The following is a 16,239-nucleotide window of genomic DNA, read 5'->3' as shown; positions in this document are numbered from 1 at the left end:
CAGCATTGAGTAGCCTATCCTCCGAAACAACTGAAGTAGATGGGGACAACCAGAAGAAAAACATAAAATGGCTCGCCCAACATAATACATATCCCCGGAAGCCCAGAGAACCCAAATGGATTTGAAAAGACGTCATTTACAGTCTTGATACACGGTCTAGGTCGTGAGACCAAAAACTAGATCGGTTTTGGGGGAACTTATCCTTCAAAGGTTTTTGTCCTGTTTGCCTCTAACCCACGAATTAAACCACTTAAATCCCATTAAGTGCTTTACCTAGGCTAAACAGATTGAACTAATAGGAAGTACTTAGTTTCCATTAAGTCTTCAATCTTTTGGTATTTGCGTCAGCTTAAGCACACATTTCCAATCAATATTTCCACTCAGTATTTTTGTATTTATTTAAAATGGTGGTCTTATTTCTTAAGCTGCCATATTTGCCACACCCTGACATTGTATTTTAGACTCAGTTGACTACTGTGCATCATGTACTTTATGTAAAAGTTGTCATTGTATCTCCACACCATCCATTACAGTTAGGGTTAGATTCACCTTTTCAACTGATTTGTGTCGGCATGTGACTTGGATCGGTGTACTCTTTCACTTTTAGACATAAAGGAAGTGAATGCAAAGAGCAGTGCAGTCCTGGCGGCCCCAACAGAGATCACACAGCACCTGCATCCAGATAACAAGGGTTCGAATCAGTAATGACAGTTGCCTTTGCAAATTTTGAAGTAATGACAAGAGTAGGATAGCTCAATGCAACTTCACAACTTCACAATTTCACTTCTGTAATTTGGGGTTATATTAGGTTGAAAGAAAGTTATAAGAGATTTTTTGAAGCAGAAAAAGACAAGTAACAGAGCTTCAAAAAGGTCAAATCATCTGTGCCCACAAAGAACAGTGGATGCCAAGGGGGAAGGCCCAAAAAAATCATGGAAAACAAACAGCAGCAACAGATAGCAGAAATAATTTTTAATTACATCACAGTAATAGCCTCTTTCATGAAATGTCATCACATTTTACATCAGAGATTGTACCTGGTTTATCATGGGACACGAGACCTCAGGCCTCTTGACTTCTCTTGGTGTGCACCAACCAAAACATGGTGACTCATCAAACCTTCTCCCCACTGCTCAACCAAAATATGTCTTCTTTGTACCACCATGTTTTGTGTATATGTGTAATAAATGCTTGATGCTTGACTATGTATCTATCTGCTATGGATGAAACTTCCTGCTCATACCTGATTGAGAATTTGTGGTCAACACTAAATTGCTCATCTTCTTTTCAGCACAGTCACACATTTCCCTGCACAGCGACCCAAGCTGAGTATGTCTTAAAGGATAAGTAAATAAAATTCAGTTATTGTCTATTCACAAAGAAATTTCGCAGTCCATAAAACATTTGTGGAGCTTAACAGCGAAACAGTGTTGCAGCATTCTCCCAAACAGCTGAAGTACATGGGGACTTGTTTTAAAGTTTAAAAAGTAACCAAATAATAAAAAAGAAAAGGATAAAATGGCGCCATACAGCTCGTTTGGCATAATCCAAGTTTTCAGAAGCCCCAAGATCCCAAATTAATTTGAGAAGACGTTAATTACACCCTTTTTTAAGATGAAATCTTCATTGTAGCTGCTAAAATAAGAGCATTAGGAAGCATCCCATCTGAAATGGGTGCAAGAGCTCGACCGTGCTTTGAAGGTGTAAATAACCTCTGTTTTCAATTCAATTTGGGCTCTTGGGGCTTCCAGAGACATGGATTACGGTGGTCGAGCATTATGGAGCCATTTTATAATTTTTTTCAGTTTTTTCTTTTTTACGTTTTAAAACAAGTCCCCATCTACTTCGGTTGTTAAGGAGAATGCTGCTACACTGTTTTGCTGTGAAGCTCTAGAAATGTTGTGGATTATGAAACTTCACCTGGCTTTCCATCAGCAGGGGGGTGAGTAGACAATAACTACATTTTCATTATGGAGTGAACTAATCCTTTAACCTCTGTAATCTTTCAACTTGTCTTTAGCCACTTGTGTCCAAGTTACCAAGGTATTTTGTTGATGTCTCTTCAGTGATGGGGTCTATCCAGTATTTCAATACAATTTTCACCTTTACCCTAGATATGGCCTCCAACAAATGTTTTTATTGACGTATTTAAATTGACAGTCTCAAAACAAAATTCAGATAAAAACAAGACAGCTTACTGCTGAATGTGCACTTGCACCGTGTGGAGGCAGAAATGACGACAGCATTCCCGTTTTAAGCTCTGAAAGTGACTACACAAAGGAATCCCCCGGAGAGCATCTGGTGCTTTAATATTCCCAGAGAAAGCTCAACACAAAGACGTCACAAGGTTTCTATGCATGTTGACTCATCTCTACACTCCCAGGGCAGGATGACCTCCCACAATCTAAACTCCCTGAATGAGCTGCTCACTGTAGCCGAATCAAAGACAAGATGGTGCGTAGTTCTCCAAAGTCAAGGTTGATGCTCACCAGATCTGAACTTGTGCCAGAGCTAATTACTCAGCGGGCCAAAGAGAACAAGCCTTTTGGAGGTGGATATGCCCAATCCTCCTTTATCATTGCACCACAGTCTATACAAACTGCTTTATATTAAGTGTGCACAGTACTGTATGTGTTGATAAATCTCTGCAATGGATGTACCGCTTTAATTAACTAATCCTTATAACGTTTATTCCTCTTCTGTTACATTTGGGGCATGTAAACTTGCATGATCCATGTTAACAGTTCAGCCGGAATCTCTAATCAGAATGATTTCAATCCGATTGAATAAATATTGTCCATGTAACCACAACTGGATTTCATCTCTTTTAAAGGCTTTAGAGACTCCGAAGACTCATTTAAAGGATTATTTTCATTAGGGACACTCGGAAGTGCATTGTATTAGTTTAACAGATCATTTTAGTGTCTGTTAGTGGAATTCATGTAAAATCATTTACATGCCTGTGCATGTCTTACTGACACATGCCCTGAGCTATTACAACATTTAACCAGCAGATAGTGTGCATGTGCTGTGGAAGCTGTTGCACAACTGTAACTTCCGTACACTGACGGATTGGAGTCACAACATGGCCTTGCCGGTGTCTAACTTGTGACGAATTACACAAGTATAGACTTTAAGCTTTTAGCCCATTAATCCACAAAAATGAAGAATACCTTTTAATTCAACAGGGCTGTACCATCCCACTAACGAACCTTTGAGACTCATTGACAGCATTGATTCTCATTTATTTACCTGCCTCTAAGAAACAATTAGGACTTCGGACCATCTATTCAGCTGTCTTGAAGAACTAAATGTTATCATTTAATTTCAGTATGAGTGAATCTTAACTTGAAACATTTCACTTTTTCAATGGTAATTCATTCAGGGTGTTGAAAAGTTCATACAGAAAAGTCTTGAATCCCAGTCAGTGTTACACACTGCATAGACTTCTGGAGGATGAGAGCTATGCATATGGATCAATAAGCATATTGGCAGACTGACAAAGGAGAATATTTTCTTACCTTTCTTCACATCAGACATCACAATTTCTAAGCTTTAATATGTCGTTTAATTCAAGTAGATCACTTAAATGACTGCCAAACAAAACATTCAATACAGTTGTGTTTTTGTAATCTTGTCAGGTCTCTTTCCTGTTTAATCAAACAAACAAACAAAAAAAAAGATAAAACACAGTTTGAACAGAATTTTGCTTTATTTATGGAGATAAACACATTTTGTCATTGAGACTTACATTTTGTTTGAGCCCACAGACCCAAATAGTCTATTTTTGTATATTTTGGTCTATAAAAGCAACGCTTTCCAGCCAGTGTGGATTACAATACTGCAAATCATCACAACACAAACAAACTTGCTTTATACTTCCCTTTTTACATCGCAGACACAATGGTCTAGTCAAACAGGAGACCGACACTACTTCAGAAAGGTGACCACTGCATTTCTCAATATTAGAAAACAACCAAGTATATGATTTAAAATGTTTGTGTGATTTAACCTGAGTATTACACTATGTATGTAGTCATGCTCAAATGTGTGTACCTCTTGTCGTGGAATTTTGTACACAAATAATTCAATTTTTGAATTATATGGTAGCAGAAACAGCACGACATCAAGCAACAAGTATTTGATCATAACTGTGTGTATGTGTGTTTGACCCAATTATCATCATCATATATCGTCATTTCACTTTGGTCTTGATCAACTGATAGTGAACTTAAGTTAATATATATTGACAATATCAGTATTAACATCTTGAAAATAGCACTAGTCTTATTCCCATAGGGCCAGCTGAAACCAACAGACCGTTAATTTCAAAACAACAGTGTGCAAACTGGCCCAAAATTATGAAATTACAATTGGTGAATAATTTAATAGTAAATAGAATAAATCACAATTCAACACAACTGATTTGTCAACATACAGGGTTTGTCATTAAATCAACAACCAAACAGTCCAATAAATTCCTGTTTTCAAAGGATCTGTATCTTAAACATCAAACACAAATCTGGGGAAACACTAGCACTGTATGCTGCAGACACTGCAACCTCGCTATATGCTTTTAACCGTTTTGAACCATCAGACTAGACACAGATTTGAGTTTGGTGTCAAGTTGCATTCGGTTTACACTTTGTGTGCAAGAGATCATTTGTCCCCTGAAATATAGAACTCATTGCATGACAACCTGTGTGTTGAATCACAAAATTATTTTTGACAAAGCCACCCAAGAATAACTTTGGCATGTTTTATTAGGCAAAATATATTCAAAAAATATTGAAATTCCCATTAAAATAGCATAAAGCAGACGTGTCAATTCAGAGGAAATAGATGCACTTAACCAGGGTGCACAGATTACAACACAGAAATTATCTAAGTATTTGAACAACTGAAGTAACTGTTACTGTTACATTTACAGATCGCTTTCTATATATACACACACACGTGTGACTATTTACAGAGAGGACATGATGCTTACTGCTGTACACAGGGTATCTGTGCACTTTTACGTAGCACGTAAATGTCCCTGTAAGTTAACTACTGTACCCAGTAAGAATTAGTACATACCAATGGGCTACTCCCAGTGACACACAGTGTCACAAACATTATGGCATTGATTTTTTTCCCCCTTTATTTAAATAAAACTATTTTCATATTATACATTTCATATTTTGTTACATTCAAGGTATAGATACAATTTGTATCAACAAGCAAAAGTCAATTCTAGACATTTGTGGCTTAGTTGTTTGCGGCACTTTCAAAGGGAGGGTGGGGACTATGAACCACCATTCTGGTCTTTAGTGTAAACTTTCATCAAAGCAGTAAAATACTGGAACATTTAAACTTTTTGTAGCAAAAGTGAGTTTGTTTTTGTCCTGGAGGTAGTCAACTGCCCAGTGAAGACAAAATCTTTTTAGAAGTAGAGTTATGATCAGAGACATAATTAAGATATTTCCAATAAAGACAGAAAAATCAATGAGAGGCACAACAATAAAATTTACATCCCTACATTTCTCTTTTCTTTTGTTCATGTGGGAAAAATGTCCAGACAGAATTTGCGAAAGCAGAGTCCAACCTTTAGGATAAGGGCAGATACCATCAGTGTACTCCGAGTGTGAATTTGCTGTAATACCTTTTAAGCCCATCATCTAATTATGGAGAAGTGCTAGAAATGTGGCACTGTGCCATAAATAGTTACACACAAGCTTGTGAGCAAAATCAGCAGTTAAAATGAAATCATGTGACTTTATGAAACCATAATCTAACTGGATTTTAGGCAGAATTTAACAAGTTTTATCCAAATTTAGATTGATGTGACATTAATTTCATGTACTGTAAACGACAGCCCAATGTCATGTATGAGTATACTTAAGTTTACTGAGCCATAAACTGGTTCAGCTGTTTGTGAACATCACATAACGTACCTAATGATTTAGCTTTTTATAGCCAAAATTTCAAGTTTAATTCCCTCGATCAATACAAATCACTTAATGTAACCCTGAACATGTTTTGGTAGATTTGCATTGGGGCTTACATTACAGTAACTATTATACAGCCAAGTAAATCTACTTTTGAGCTCATCAGGGAAATTGACTATTCCAGTGTTCAAGTTGTGTTTTGAAAGTATTATAGTATCATGATATGGTTCTTATTGATAGTGAGATCCAAGTGATCTTACTTTGGTCTCTCAATCATCAACCACGTTGATGGTTTTAGTTTAAGAGTTATTTCTTTGATCTTACTGTGCTGCAGTCTTTCTGCATTGAGAACACAATTTTCTCGGAATCAACGACAATTCTTCAATCTCAAGGAAAAAGGACGGCGCGCAAACTTTTAGCCAAATGCCAGAAACAACCTTGACAGCAGCCTTGCAATCTGATTGTTTCATATGAAGAAACATTTAGGCAGTTTGTTTCACCTTCTCATGAACAGACAGCCGGCCTTAAGTGGCCTCGTCTTTTTTCATGAAAAAACAAAGTCAGCATAGCCCAAAATTCATTTGGGCAAAACACATTCAAATGTTGTTGTTTTTTTTCTTTATGTCTGTTCATATACCACGGTTGTACCTAAACATTATAAAGAAATATATATATATATATCTATATATATTTTTGAAGCACCACCAATGAGAGTCAGAGTCAGAAATCAGGCTCACATGATAAGCCCCCTCAAAGAGTAATACCACTCAGTTAAAAAACTCTCATGCAATTTTTCTTTGTGATTACAAACACTTTCTTAAATCAAAGGACAAATATTTGGGTGTATGATGTCATCAAAACATAGCCTGGCACTGCCCCATTTACTACAAATGGGAAGCCAATTTTCTATACTTTGTGTTTGAGACTTTGGCGGTTCTCTTTTTCACATGCAAGTGATACCATACTGACCACAATTTTTTTTAATGCTCAAGTCATGCAATCCAATATTAGTCCTTGGGGTACAATACCTGAATCTTTAAACTAAGTGGCATTTCCCTTTAAAGGCACTCAAAGCATGATCTTGCTATTGGGGTTGGCTTTACATGTTACAACGCCTCTCTCTGCAATTGTAGGATGAATGTTTCATGTAAGCACTTTGTCCTGAGGGTGGAGCTTGAGAAAAGGCAATTAAACTCACATTAAAGTCAAGGGAGTTGATCCCCTTGGGAGCATGAATATGCTTAGCAAGTGATAGGTTTGACCTGATGACCTGGGGGCGATTAGCATCCAACATTAGCACTCTTAGGCCCCAGTATGGGTATAATTAAAAAGGTCTAATTCAAGATCACTGGCTCAACAACTGCCAGACAATCAGCATATGATCAAAATTTGGGCAAATCAAGTGATAAGCAAACTTTGCGCCCTCGTGGACATCAACACTACTTCATCTAGCTAAAGCTGCATCACGTAAAGCCTCACCCTATTAGCCCACTTTTCTAGATCTCAAGGTGCATAACAAGGATATACATAAAAAGTACAAAGTTTTGCAATGCCATCTCCACTTTTCAACTGTACATAACTAACTTTAAGGTACTACATGTTGCATGTAGGATTTTTCACAAAATATATCACTACTAGATCAGAGTAGACTCTTGCCAGTAACCACTTGTTTTTGGCAGGGCAAGACTGAAAGTTAGAAAATTGAAAGCATCCTGAGAGCAATGTGCTGCAAGGCACAGCCAAACCCTTCCATGATCCTAGGAGACTGGCTGCATGTATGCGTACTGTACATCTGTATTTGAGCAATTCAGCCTCCTTTAAAAAGCCATACAGTAAATTTAATCTTCAACATGCTTTCTAGCATTCGCTTCATTTTTTTTTGAACAATTATCAAAACCTCATACACCACAAGATATCACAAAACGAGTCCAATATTTAACTCACTCCCAGGCCTAAGTGTTGCAACCAGATTCTCAACATTTTATCTGACAAATGTAACATCAGGTAAATATTCAGTCTGTTGCAGAATTCCTTGTGCAAACATTTAATCTGTGATGGTAAACACTGTTCCCATCTCTAGTAGTACATTTCTACCACTTTTTCCTAACTAAGTCACATCACAGCCCGGCAAAATCTTTATGAAAGTTTCAACACGTTTACATGCACATAAGAAACCAGGTAAATGTTAGAAATGAGGTTAAGGCATGAAACTGAAAAACGCGTTCAATCTGAATTCTTTAAAACCACAGTTTACACATGGTTTGTCAGAAAGCAGATTTTTCCCCTCCCTCCTCCACATTTTTGCCATATTTTGAGTGTTACTAATGTGTTATCCAAAAACCTTGTTCAGTAAAAGGTCACTGATGCACCACCATGGGATAGCATGTTTAACTGCATGTTTAACTGTGAGCATGTGTAGATTAATGTGTGGAAACAGACTGAGCCCATTTAATAAACTAAACCATATACATTATAATAGTAAGATCAATAGTTCTATTGAGCATAGACTCATTTTGGGATGTAATTACTCTAAATGAAATGATGCATGGGAATAAATAGCATGCACACTAGCACATGTAAAGTGAACAAGCCTTTATGAAGTGTATAAACAGCCAAATTCAATCAGAAACATTGCTGGGTAACGCAAGTTTCTCTTCATGCCTTAAACTGATAAAAGAAACTAGGTTTCTTGTTTCTGCATAAGGAATTAGGTCACTGACAAAAGCTGGAAATCATCGGATTACTTAAATGCATGTAAAGTAGTCTTTGAAACAAGTTCAACCTCTTTCTGAAAACAAACTGCTCAACTGACAACGTGAAGGAGTCCATTAGAGCTACTGTTTGAGACAAAGATACTTTGAATATTTTCACATTGAAAAGAATCAGCACAACAAATTTGACAAATATATAAATAGGAAAATCCTGGACATAGCATCCAATAAAATCAGAAAGGTAACTATACAGTACCATAGGAAATTATCCAAACACAGATGTTAATTTGTCCAATAATCCAATCAATTCTGTGAACCAAAATGTAAAGTTATGTGGAGTACTGACACTATATAAATATTTTTTTTGGCATTATTTAGCAGCTTATTAATGACTTTGAAATAATGGCTTTTGTGTGATTATATGTACATAGATATGTGCACATGTGTACAAGTCAAATCTCTTTTTTGGCTTGCTTTGTGCACTGTCAAATTCTACCAAAATAGTAGCTTTGTTAAGTGAGGCTGAGAAAATATATCTCTTTAGATACTGAGATAGTGCTTTACATTTGAAAATAGGAGGCTTCAATGACTAAGACTTTCATCGAAACCACTCAGACAATGACTAAAGCGTGAGGTCATTCAGATATAAGGCCATTAAATGTCATAGTTCATGCTGTGAGGTATGTAGCTACCTCCCTTTTACTTATCTTCAAAAGAAATGCACAAAAAAGTCACAAGAACTATTTACAGCAGAGGCAGACCTAAGCAAGGTTATTTATAGTCCTGTTCCACCAGAAACACTTCAGATGCCTTTCATAACACATTCACAGGGCCTGAACAAGATCCTGATAAAAGCTACATGGTGTCCAATGTTGACGCACTCTTATGTCTGATTCAATAAGGCAAATGTGGGAGGTGAAAGTTATTACTTCCTATTTTTTGACTGTGTTAACGTGTTTATTGATCAACTTAGTTCAAATTGACTCACATGAGGAAAAGGTTCAGTATTACACTACAAAGCTACATTAGTTATGATTAGGTTGTTGTTACTACATTAGTTATGACACGGTTATGGTTTAAGTAGGGTTTAAATTATAACGGTTAGTCAAATGACCATCACAGAAGAGGTAATGTATTAAAGTTGATTTCATGTTATGCTTGGTCACTTCCTTCCTCACTCGCTGATATATCTTCTGGATTTTTCAGTGTTTCCCCAGTTGTTATAGCAACAAGCAACCCAATGAAGCGTATCATCAAAAATTACTGATTTCTCTTGTCTTGTCATTGTTGGCAACATTTTGGATGGAGTAAGTACACAGCAACAAAATATTTAACAAAGGTATAGTAATTTTTAGAATTTTAATGGGGAAATGTTACATATTATACCCTTAAACCGTCACTTTTCATGAAGGTGGTAATGTCATCACCCTCCCAAGTTCCAGCAAAGGTCAAGCCAATGTTAGCAGCATTAGCTAGCTCACGTTGGCTTGAGCTACAAAAGAGAAAAACTCTGTCTTACTTTTACAGAGTTGTGTGTCTTTCTCTGGGGAACATCTTTAGAAACAGAATGCTGATGAGCTAACTGCCTCTTCACTTTGATGCTGAGCAATAAACCAAGCTCTTATACATCCGCCTATCTAGTTAGCCAGCTAGCATGTGCTCCCTTGTTCACCTGAATAAATAAAAGGAGATGTGAGCTTTTGTGTCTGTATATTTACAGCAGCAGCAAGATAGTGGTGATGTTGATTTTGACATTTTGACCTTGTTTTTGCCCTAGCTAACAGGAGCTAAGTCGTTTCAAATCTGGTAGCACTTGTTAAATTTGCTTCCTTAAAAGAGGCAGAGTGCATCTAACTGTCTGTAATGTGAAAAAAGTGGCAGAAAACTACGTGTAATTGGGAAATATGCAATAATGAGATTTTAAAAAATTAAATGGGGCATTTGGGGGGGGGGAGAATGTCATTATGAAGTGAAAAATAACTTCTATAAAACTCTAAATACAAATGAGAATGAAAAACATTTCATAATAGTGACTTGAGTTTCAATTATTCCTTACATTTTTTCTAAATTCGTGTTTAATTTATATATTTTACATGATTTATCCTGTGATTACGTGAAAATTATTGATTTAAAACTAAAAACTTTTGGGCTCCAGCCATAATTTTTATACAACATGTAATCAATTAAATAAACAGGATTTAATAGGATATAGCACAAAGCTGCTATGCAGCCCCTGCTCAGGTAGTATGAATGTGTTATGAACCAGATTTCTAATAAGGTGTTACCTCATATCAACTGCACCACACTTCATATAAAAACGTTGCTTTCATATATTGAAACATCTTACAATTTGAGATAAACTTATTAGACAAACTTGCTCTATGCTGATTACTTCTACGTCATCTTAGTGATGTAAAATCTGATTGCCAGATTTCCCATCCGAGACGTTAAAAAAAAAAACTCCTGAGGGCAGATGTTGCACATACAGCAACATTTAACAAGTGCCTATCTTTGCAATCAAAATCAGTATTTCCCTTATCACATCACTTTTGAATGTTAAACAAGATTAACTGCTCAATGGGACGACCTCAGTTTTGTAACAATGACAGCGGCAAGTTGTTGTGGATCCGTCAAATGAGGGTTTTTCTCCATTACTGAGTGGACTACGTAAGCAGGAAAGATGTTACAAAGGTTCCGATATGTTTGATACTGGTGGTCTGGGATGACGTACCGCTCTTGGTGTTCAACTGAAGATGGCATCTCCCATGGAGAGTTCCAGATTTGTTCCATCTTGTCTGGCATGCTGCGGACCATCACCCGCTCACAACACGGCATCAGGCTATTACTCAGTGGATATGAATGATATCCATAGGACTCATTACCACAAGGCAGAGGGTCCCAGCTGGCATGCTGCTCACGGCACAGTGGCGGTCGCCTCTGTCTCATCGGGTTGCTATCATATAGCCTTGAATCTGATATGCTGTCCATTCGAGTCATACCAAGAGACCGTGTGGGCTGTGAGGACAAAGGTGGGAGGACATTCTGAGTTAGGGGATAGTCTCCAGGACAACTGGACCTGGCTCCCACTGCGACATGCTGGATATGTGGTGCTAGATGAGATCCAGGCTGCTTACGGGTGCCCTGCTTGGGTTCCTCTGGTCCATAACTCTGTACCCGTGTCAGTGCTTCATGCCGAAACCCATGGGAGAAAGCCTGCATCCTACCTTGTGCAGTAGACTGCTGCTGCCCCTTCATGCTCTCCTCTAAGCTACTGTCCACAGAGCTTGGGTACAGGTCCCCATAAGAGGAGAACGAGTCACTGTTTGAATGGCTGAGGCAGGATTCAGGGCAGTGGCTGGGATTTCTCTGATACACACCATGCTCGTGCTCCATGCTACAGAAACTGTCGACATTATGCATGCTGCTCATGCTCATAGTTGAAAAATCACTGTGCAGTGAATAATATCCATGGTCACTAACTGAGTCATACTTTGGGAACTGTTGACTGTATGTAACAGAGGCGCCATGACTGTTAGTAACTAAAATGGGAGGGTACTGTACACTAGACATGTGCTCCAGAGAACTGTGTGCGAACTGCAAAGACCCTGGCACTGGGCTGCTGGCTGATCGTGTGTTCAAGGCCCCAGCTGCGTGGCTCTTGGCAGGCTGCATGGTGGGCACACTGAGAGCAGACACAAGGGAAGGCACTGAATTTGTCTCAGACTTCCTAACGGCGGACAGTGCCTCTGGAGGTTCACAGGCCACTGAGCGAATGCTGGGGTCAGACTGACGTTTGGGTGCCACACGTTTGGCCTCAGAGTTGCTGTCCCCCTTAATAGTTACTGGGCCAGTGCCACATTTAGCTAACGCCCCCTCACTCATTGTCTTCACCGCAGACAATTTGGCAAAGGCCCGGAGTTCATCAGCCACTGACCGCTGGGGCTGGTTGACACGCTCTGGATGATAGTACTTGCACTTGTGTCCATATGTGCACTTTTTTCCTTGATCAAAGAAAGAGTAGAGTAAAAAAAAATTAACGTTTAATTAATGCTGACAAAAATGATTCAGACAAGGCTTTAAAAAGATATTTAGGGAACTTACCATAGGGGCAGGGTTGTTTTTTGTGCTCTGGAACAACAGGACGCTTGCGGAGGAAATTTTCTAAGCTTGGACCATGTCTTCCCAGTGGATCATCAGGCGGCATAAACCTATTCAAAATATTTCATTAGTAAATGTCAGCTTTATAATTTCCATCATAAAGACTCTGTGCCACAAAATCATGACTAAATAGACAACAGAAAAATAGTCCTATGGTGTTTTGAATAAATGACCATAAACACTGCTAACCAACTTTGAGATAAAAATCATTTGTATTGTAGAGGAGGACATATATTTTTTTTAGCAAAGCTCCTCTATGGCTATACTCATAGACTCAAAGAGTCTTAGAGTGCATATTTACATCATTTGGCCTCCATAAGAATGCTTTATGGTTTCTTACTTGTCATTGACAAATGAGTACATTAGGAGACGCTCCTCTATGAACTTCTTCCACTCTGGCTTCTCATTTTGCAAGTCCCTGTAGTTGTCATTTGATACAATAATTCCATCAGAATCATAAGCCAGCTTCACTATGAAGCGATCATCATAGCACACCACTCTCCTGCCTTGAACTCTCCGAGATGGGGTGAAAACTAGGATCTTTTCTTTTTCCAGCTTGCGTAGTATTTCTTGATCTGAAAGAGGAATTTGGAGGAAGTTGGACTGTTGATTAATATTTCATTAACAGCTCATAATAATTCCATCAAACATAACCAAAACCAATATCACAATGTATTTTGAAAATCAGTAGTCTTCATAGGGCATTTATAGTATTTTATCGATTAATCCATAGTTGAGAGTGTCCTAGCACTTTCTGCCTACTGACCCTGACCACAGCACAAGGTAATGCTTCAGTCACCTACACAAAAAACATATTACTCTTCTATCATGTAGGTTACGTGTTACTGTCCAACAGTAAATATCTATACATACCACATTTAAAACCACTAAGTATAACTTCAAATAATAAAAAAAAGCTTTACTACCTGTGATGAGGGCATCAGGTCTCGACTGTTCCTTTCTCCAGGCAGGGACAAACACAGTGATGTCTTTGTGTCCTTTCTCCAAGAACCATTCAACAGCAAGTTGGATACCACGGCAAGAGAATACCTCTTTGTTTCCATGGCTACAAAACAAAAAATTATGGTATAAGGTCTACTTAAATGTCATAAAAGGACATCCATTAGAGGCAAACGTTTCAGAACATAAGTATATTCTGAATGAAGCACTGACAAATTAAATACGAGTGAATGCTTGTTGGTGTCTTACCTCATCGCCACATTTGAGCCATCGATGACGATGGGCCTGAGGTTATCAAAGGTATCCACAGAGTCAGAATCTTCCACTGACACCTCTGGACTAACAGTCTCTTTAACACAGGGGGTCCGTGATATTGTTGTGATGGCCGTACTGCTGCAAGGTTGAGTTTCAGGCTCTACTTTGTTTCCAAGCCTTACTAACTCAGCAAGGACGTCGTTGATAAGCGCAGCAGCCCCCAACTTGTTGAGCACAGTTTCCACCTGCTCTCCCGAATAGCCCAACTTCAAAGCAAAATCCATCTTCGTCTGATATTCCCTGTTGCTGGGAGTCTTGATCCCTGGTCCCGCGCTGCTCTCATCCTCACGAAAATCTTGCACAGTGCTACTCTGGGAAAAACTGGGTCGGTCGAGGCATGGAGAGCGGCAGAGCTGTCGGTGGGGTTTTGTGACAGCCAAGGGCTCCTTCTTCTTACAGCCACTGTTGTTCACCTGAACCTTCTGATGTTGCTGCTCTTCTGATTCGCTTTCTGAGCTGCTTCCATCCTCAGAATCATCAGTGGCGTGCTGAGCCTCGCTTGAGTTAATGTTCTCCTCCCTCCATGGGCGTTTTTCCATTTTGAGCTTCTCCACCATGGACCATACTGTCATCACTTTCGTCTTGACACCTCTGAGTTCCACCCCATGCTTCCTCACCTCCACCGAAACCAGGGAATCATACTCAGTGCTGGACTTCAGCGCTACAGGCTCTTTGTTTAGAGCCAAAGTCACACGGTGTCCCCTATGTGGGCAGGCAAATTAAACTATTAAATCCTGAAAGAGAGCAAAAATACAATGGAAAATTTCAATTAGAAAAATGTATTGAGCTTTACTTAATGCTGCAATGAGCCAATCTGGAGAAAGATAGTTTATCATTGAGTCTCATTCCTATGTCGTCAAATACCATCAAATAGGTCATAGATATGTGACAACCAAGGAATGATACTTAACAATCAACTATGTTAAACACTGCACCTTTAACCTTAAAATAATCCATATTTCTTACTTTCAAAAGCAGTCGACAGTGTAGCAAGATAGAAGAGAATGACAGTGCAACAGTATTTAAGACTACTTTACAGTACTTAATACAGTATTTAAGACGACTTTAATGCCACACAGAAACTCCATTTCTCACTTTCTTTATGGGTCCTTTGCTTCTTTTTCGGTGCAGTCAACACAACGTTCAATAATATTTATGTTTTTCTCATATTTGTTCAGTTGTCCAACCACAGAAACAAACTGTGTAAATGAGAACACGTTGAATTCTCACGAAAACATTATGTCCTCATAATGTCCTCAGCCCCCTCCAACCCACTTGCAGTAGACCAATAAATGCTTCACCTGTGGGAAACTGCAATCTGTGGCAAGTGACAAAATCAACCAAATGGAACATATCTGTCAGATATCCAAGTTCACACGTTACTTACAAAACCACAGCAGCGCATGCAAGGGACTGATCTGAATATGGATGCATGTGTGTTTTCTCTCTCTGACTGTATTCTGGTGTTAGTGGTTCACACACTAATCACGTCTCGTCTTTGGTCTCATTTGCATTTTTGGAGGGGACACTGGTTGGTTAAACAGTCTGCAATGTTAACAATACAATTTGTTCGTCACTCCTGTTCTGACTTAAATGTTAGTCACTCCTACAAATCCATTTACTCTTACAAATTAACAGCCAATTGTGTACTTACATCTGTAGGCTGTAACTAAGTGCACATTCAAACTGTAACAAAGCATCTATAGCAGTGCTGCATCTGTGGACTTGTTTGCGGAGTTGTTGGTATGCAGTAAGAGTTCCCAACAAATCTGAACAAAACTGTGGATATTTACTAATGACAGGTGGTGACACCATCTGCATTTGGATAGTGCTACGTGCTAGTGCGATGAATTGATTAATTCAGTGTTTTTTAATCATATTCCTGGGGCCCCTTGTCCTGCATGTTTTAGATGTTGGCCTAACTAAACTATTTTGATAATCGGTTAATCAGTTTGAGTAATTTTTAAAAAAGTAAAAAAGTCAGTCATCCAGTAAACTGTTTCCAAACATCAAATTGAATAATCAAGAAAATAATCAACAGATTAATTAACAATAAAATAATAATAGTTGCAACCCTACGTCTGAATATTACATCAACTCACTTTGGTAATTTTTTCATAATGAACATATATATTAAAATAGATCAAAACAAAAAAGATGCTTTA

The 16,239-nt window shown here is 38.4% G+C and overlaps 1 protein-coding gene across 1 annotated transcript; it reads right to left on the bottom strand.

The window, feature by feature from the left end:
- Positions 1–3,693: 3,693 nt before the first annotated feature.
- zc3h12b (zinc finger CCCH-type containing 12B) lies at positions 3,694–14,789 on the bottom strand. Its single transcript, XM_073479317.1, has 5 exons — positions 14,009–14,789; positions 13,726–13,865; positions 13,140–13,374; positions 12,743–12,849; positions 3,694–12,642 (listed from the first exon to the last, which is right to left on the bottom strand). Exons 1-5 carry the CDS (start codon positions 14,644–14,646, stop codon positions 11,216–11,218), a joined length of 2,547 nt encoding a protein of 848 aa, XP_073335418.1. The 5' UTR covers positions 14,647–14,789; the 3' UTR covers positions 3,694–11,215.
- Between the last annotated feature and the right edge of the window lie 1,450 nt (positions 14,790–16,239).

The sequence above is a fragment of the Pagrus major genome, chromosome 13 (assembly GCF_040436345.1).
Source record: "Pagrus major chromosome 13, Pma_NU_1.0".
Lineage (NCBI taxonomy): Eukaryota > Metazoa > Chordata > Actinopteri > Spariformes > Sparidae > Pagrus > Pagrus major.
Note: the sequence above shows the minus strand (reverse complement) of the source record. Positions and strands in the feature narration are given on the sequence as shown.

What these genes read in the sequence shown, in the direction of transcription:
- zc3h12b (XM_073479317.1), bottom strand. Translation starts at nt 14,646, where the DNA reads ATGACAGTATGGTCCATGGTGGAGAAGCTCAAAATGGAAAAACGCCCA. An exon ending in GGCTCAAATGTGGCGATGAG is followed by an intron (nt 13,866 to 14,008) that starts GTAAGACACCAA and finishes TTTGTTTTGTAG; the next exon opens with CCATGGAAACAAAGAGGTAT. An exon ending in AAAACAACCCTGCCCCTATG is followed by an intron (nt 12,643 to 12,742) that starts GTAAGTTCCCTA and finishes TCTTTGATCAAG; the next exon opens with GAAAAAAGTGCACATATGGA.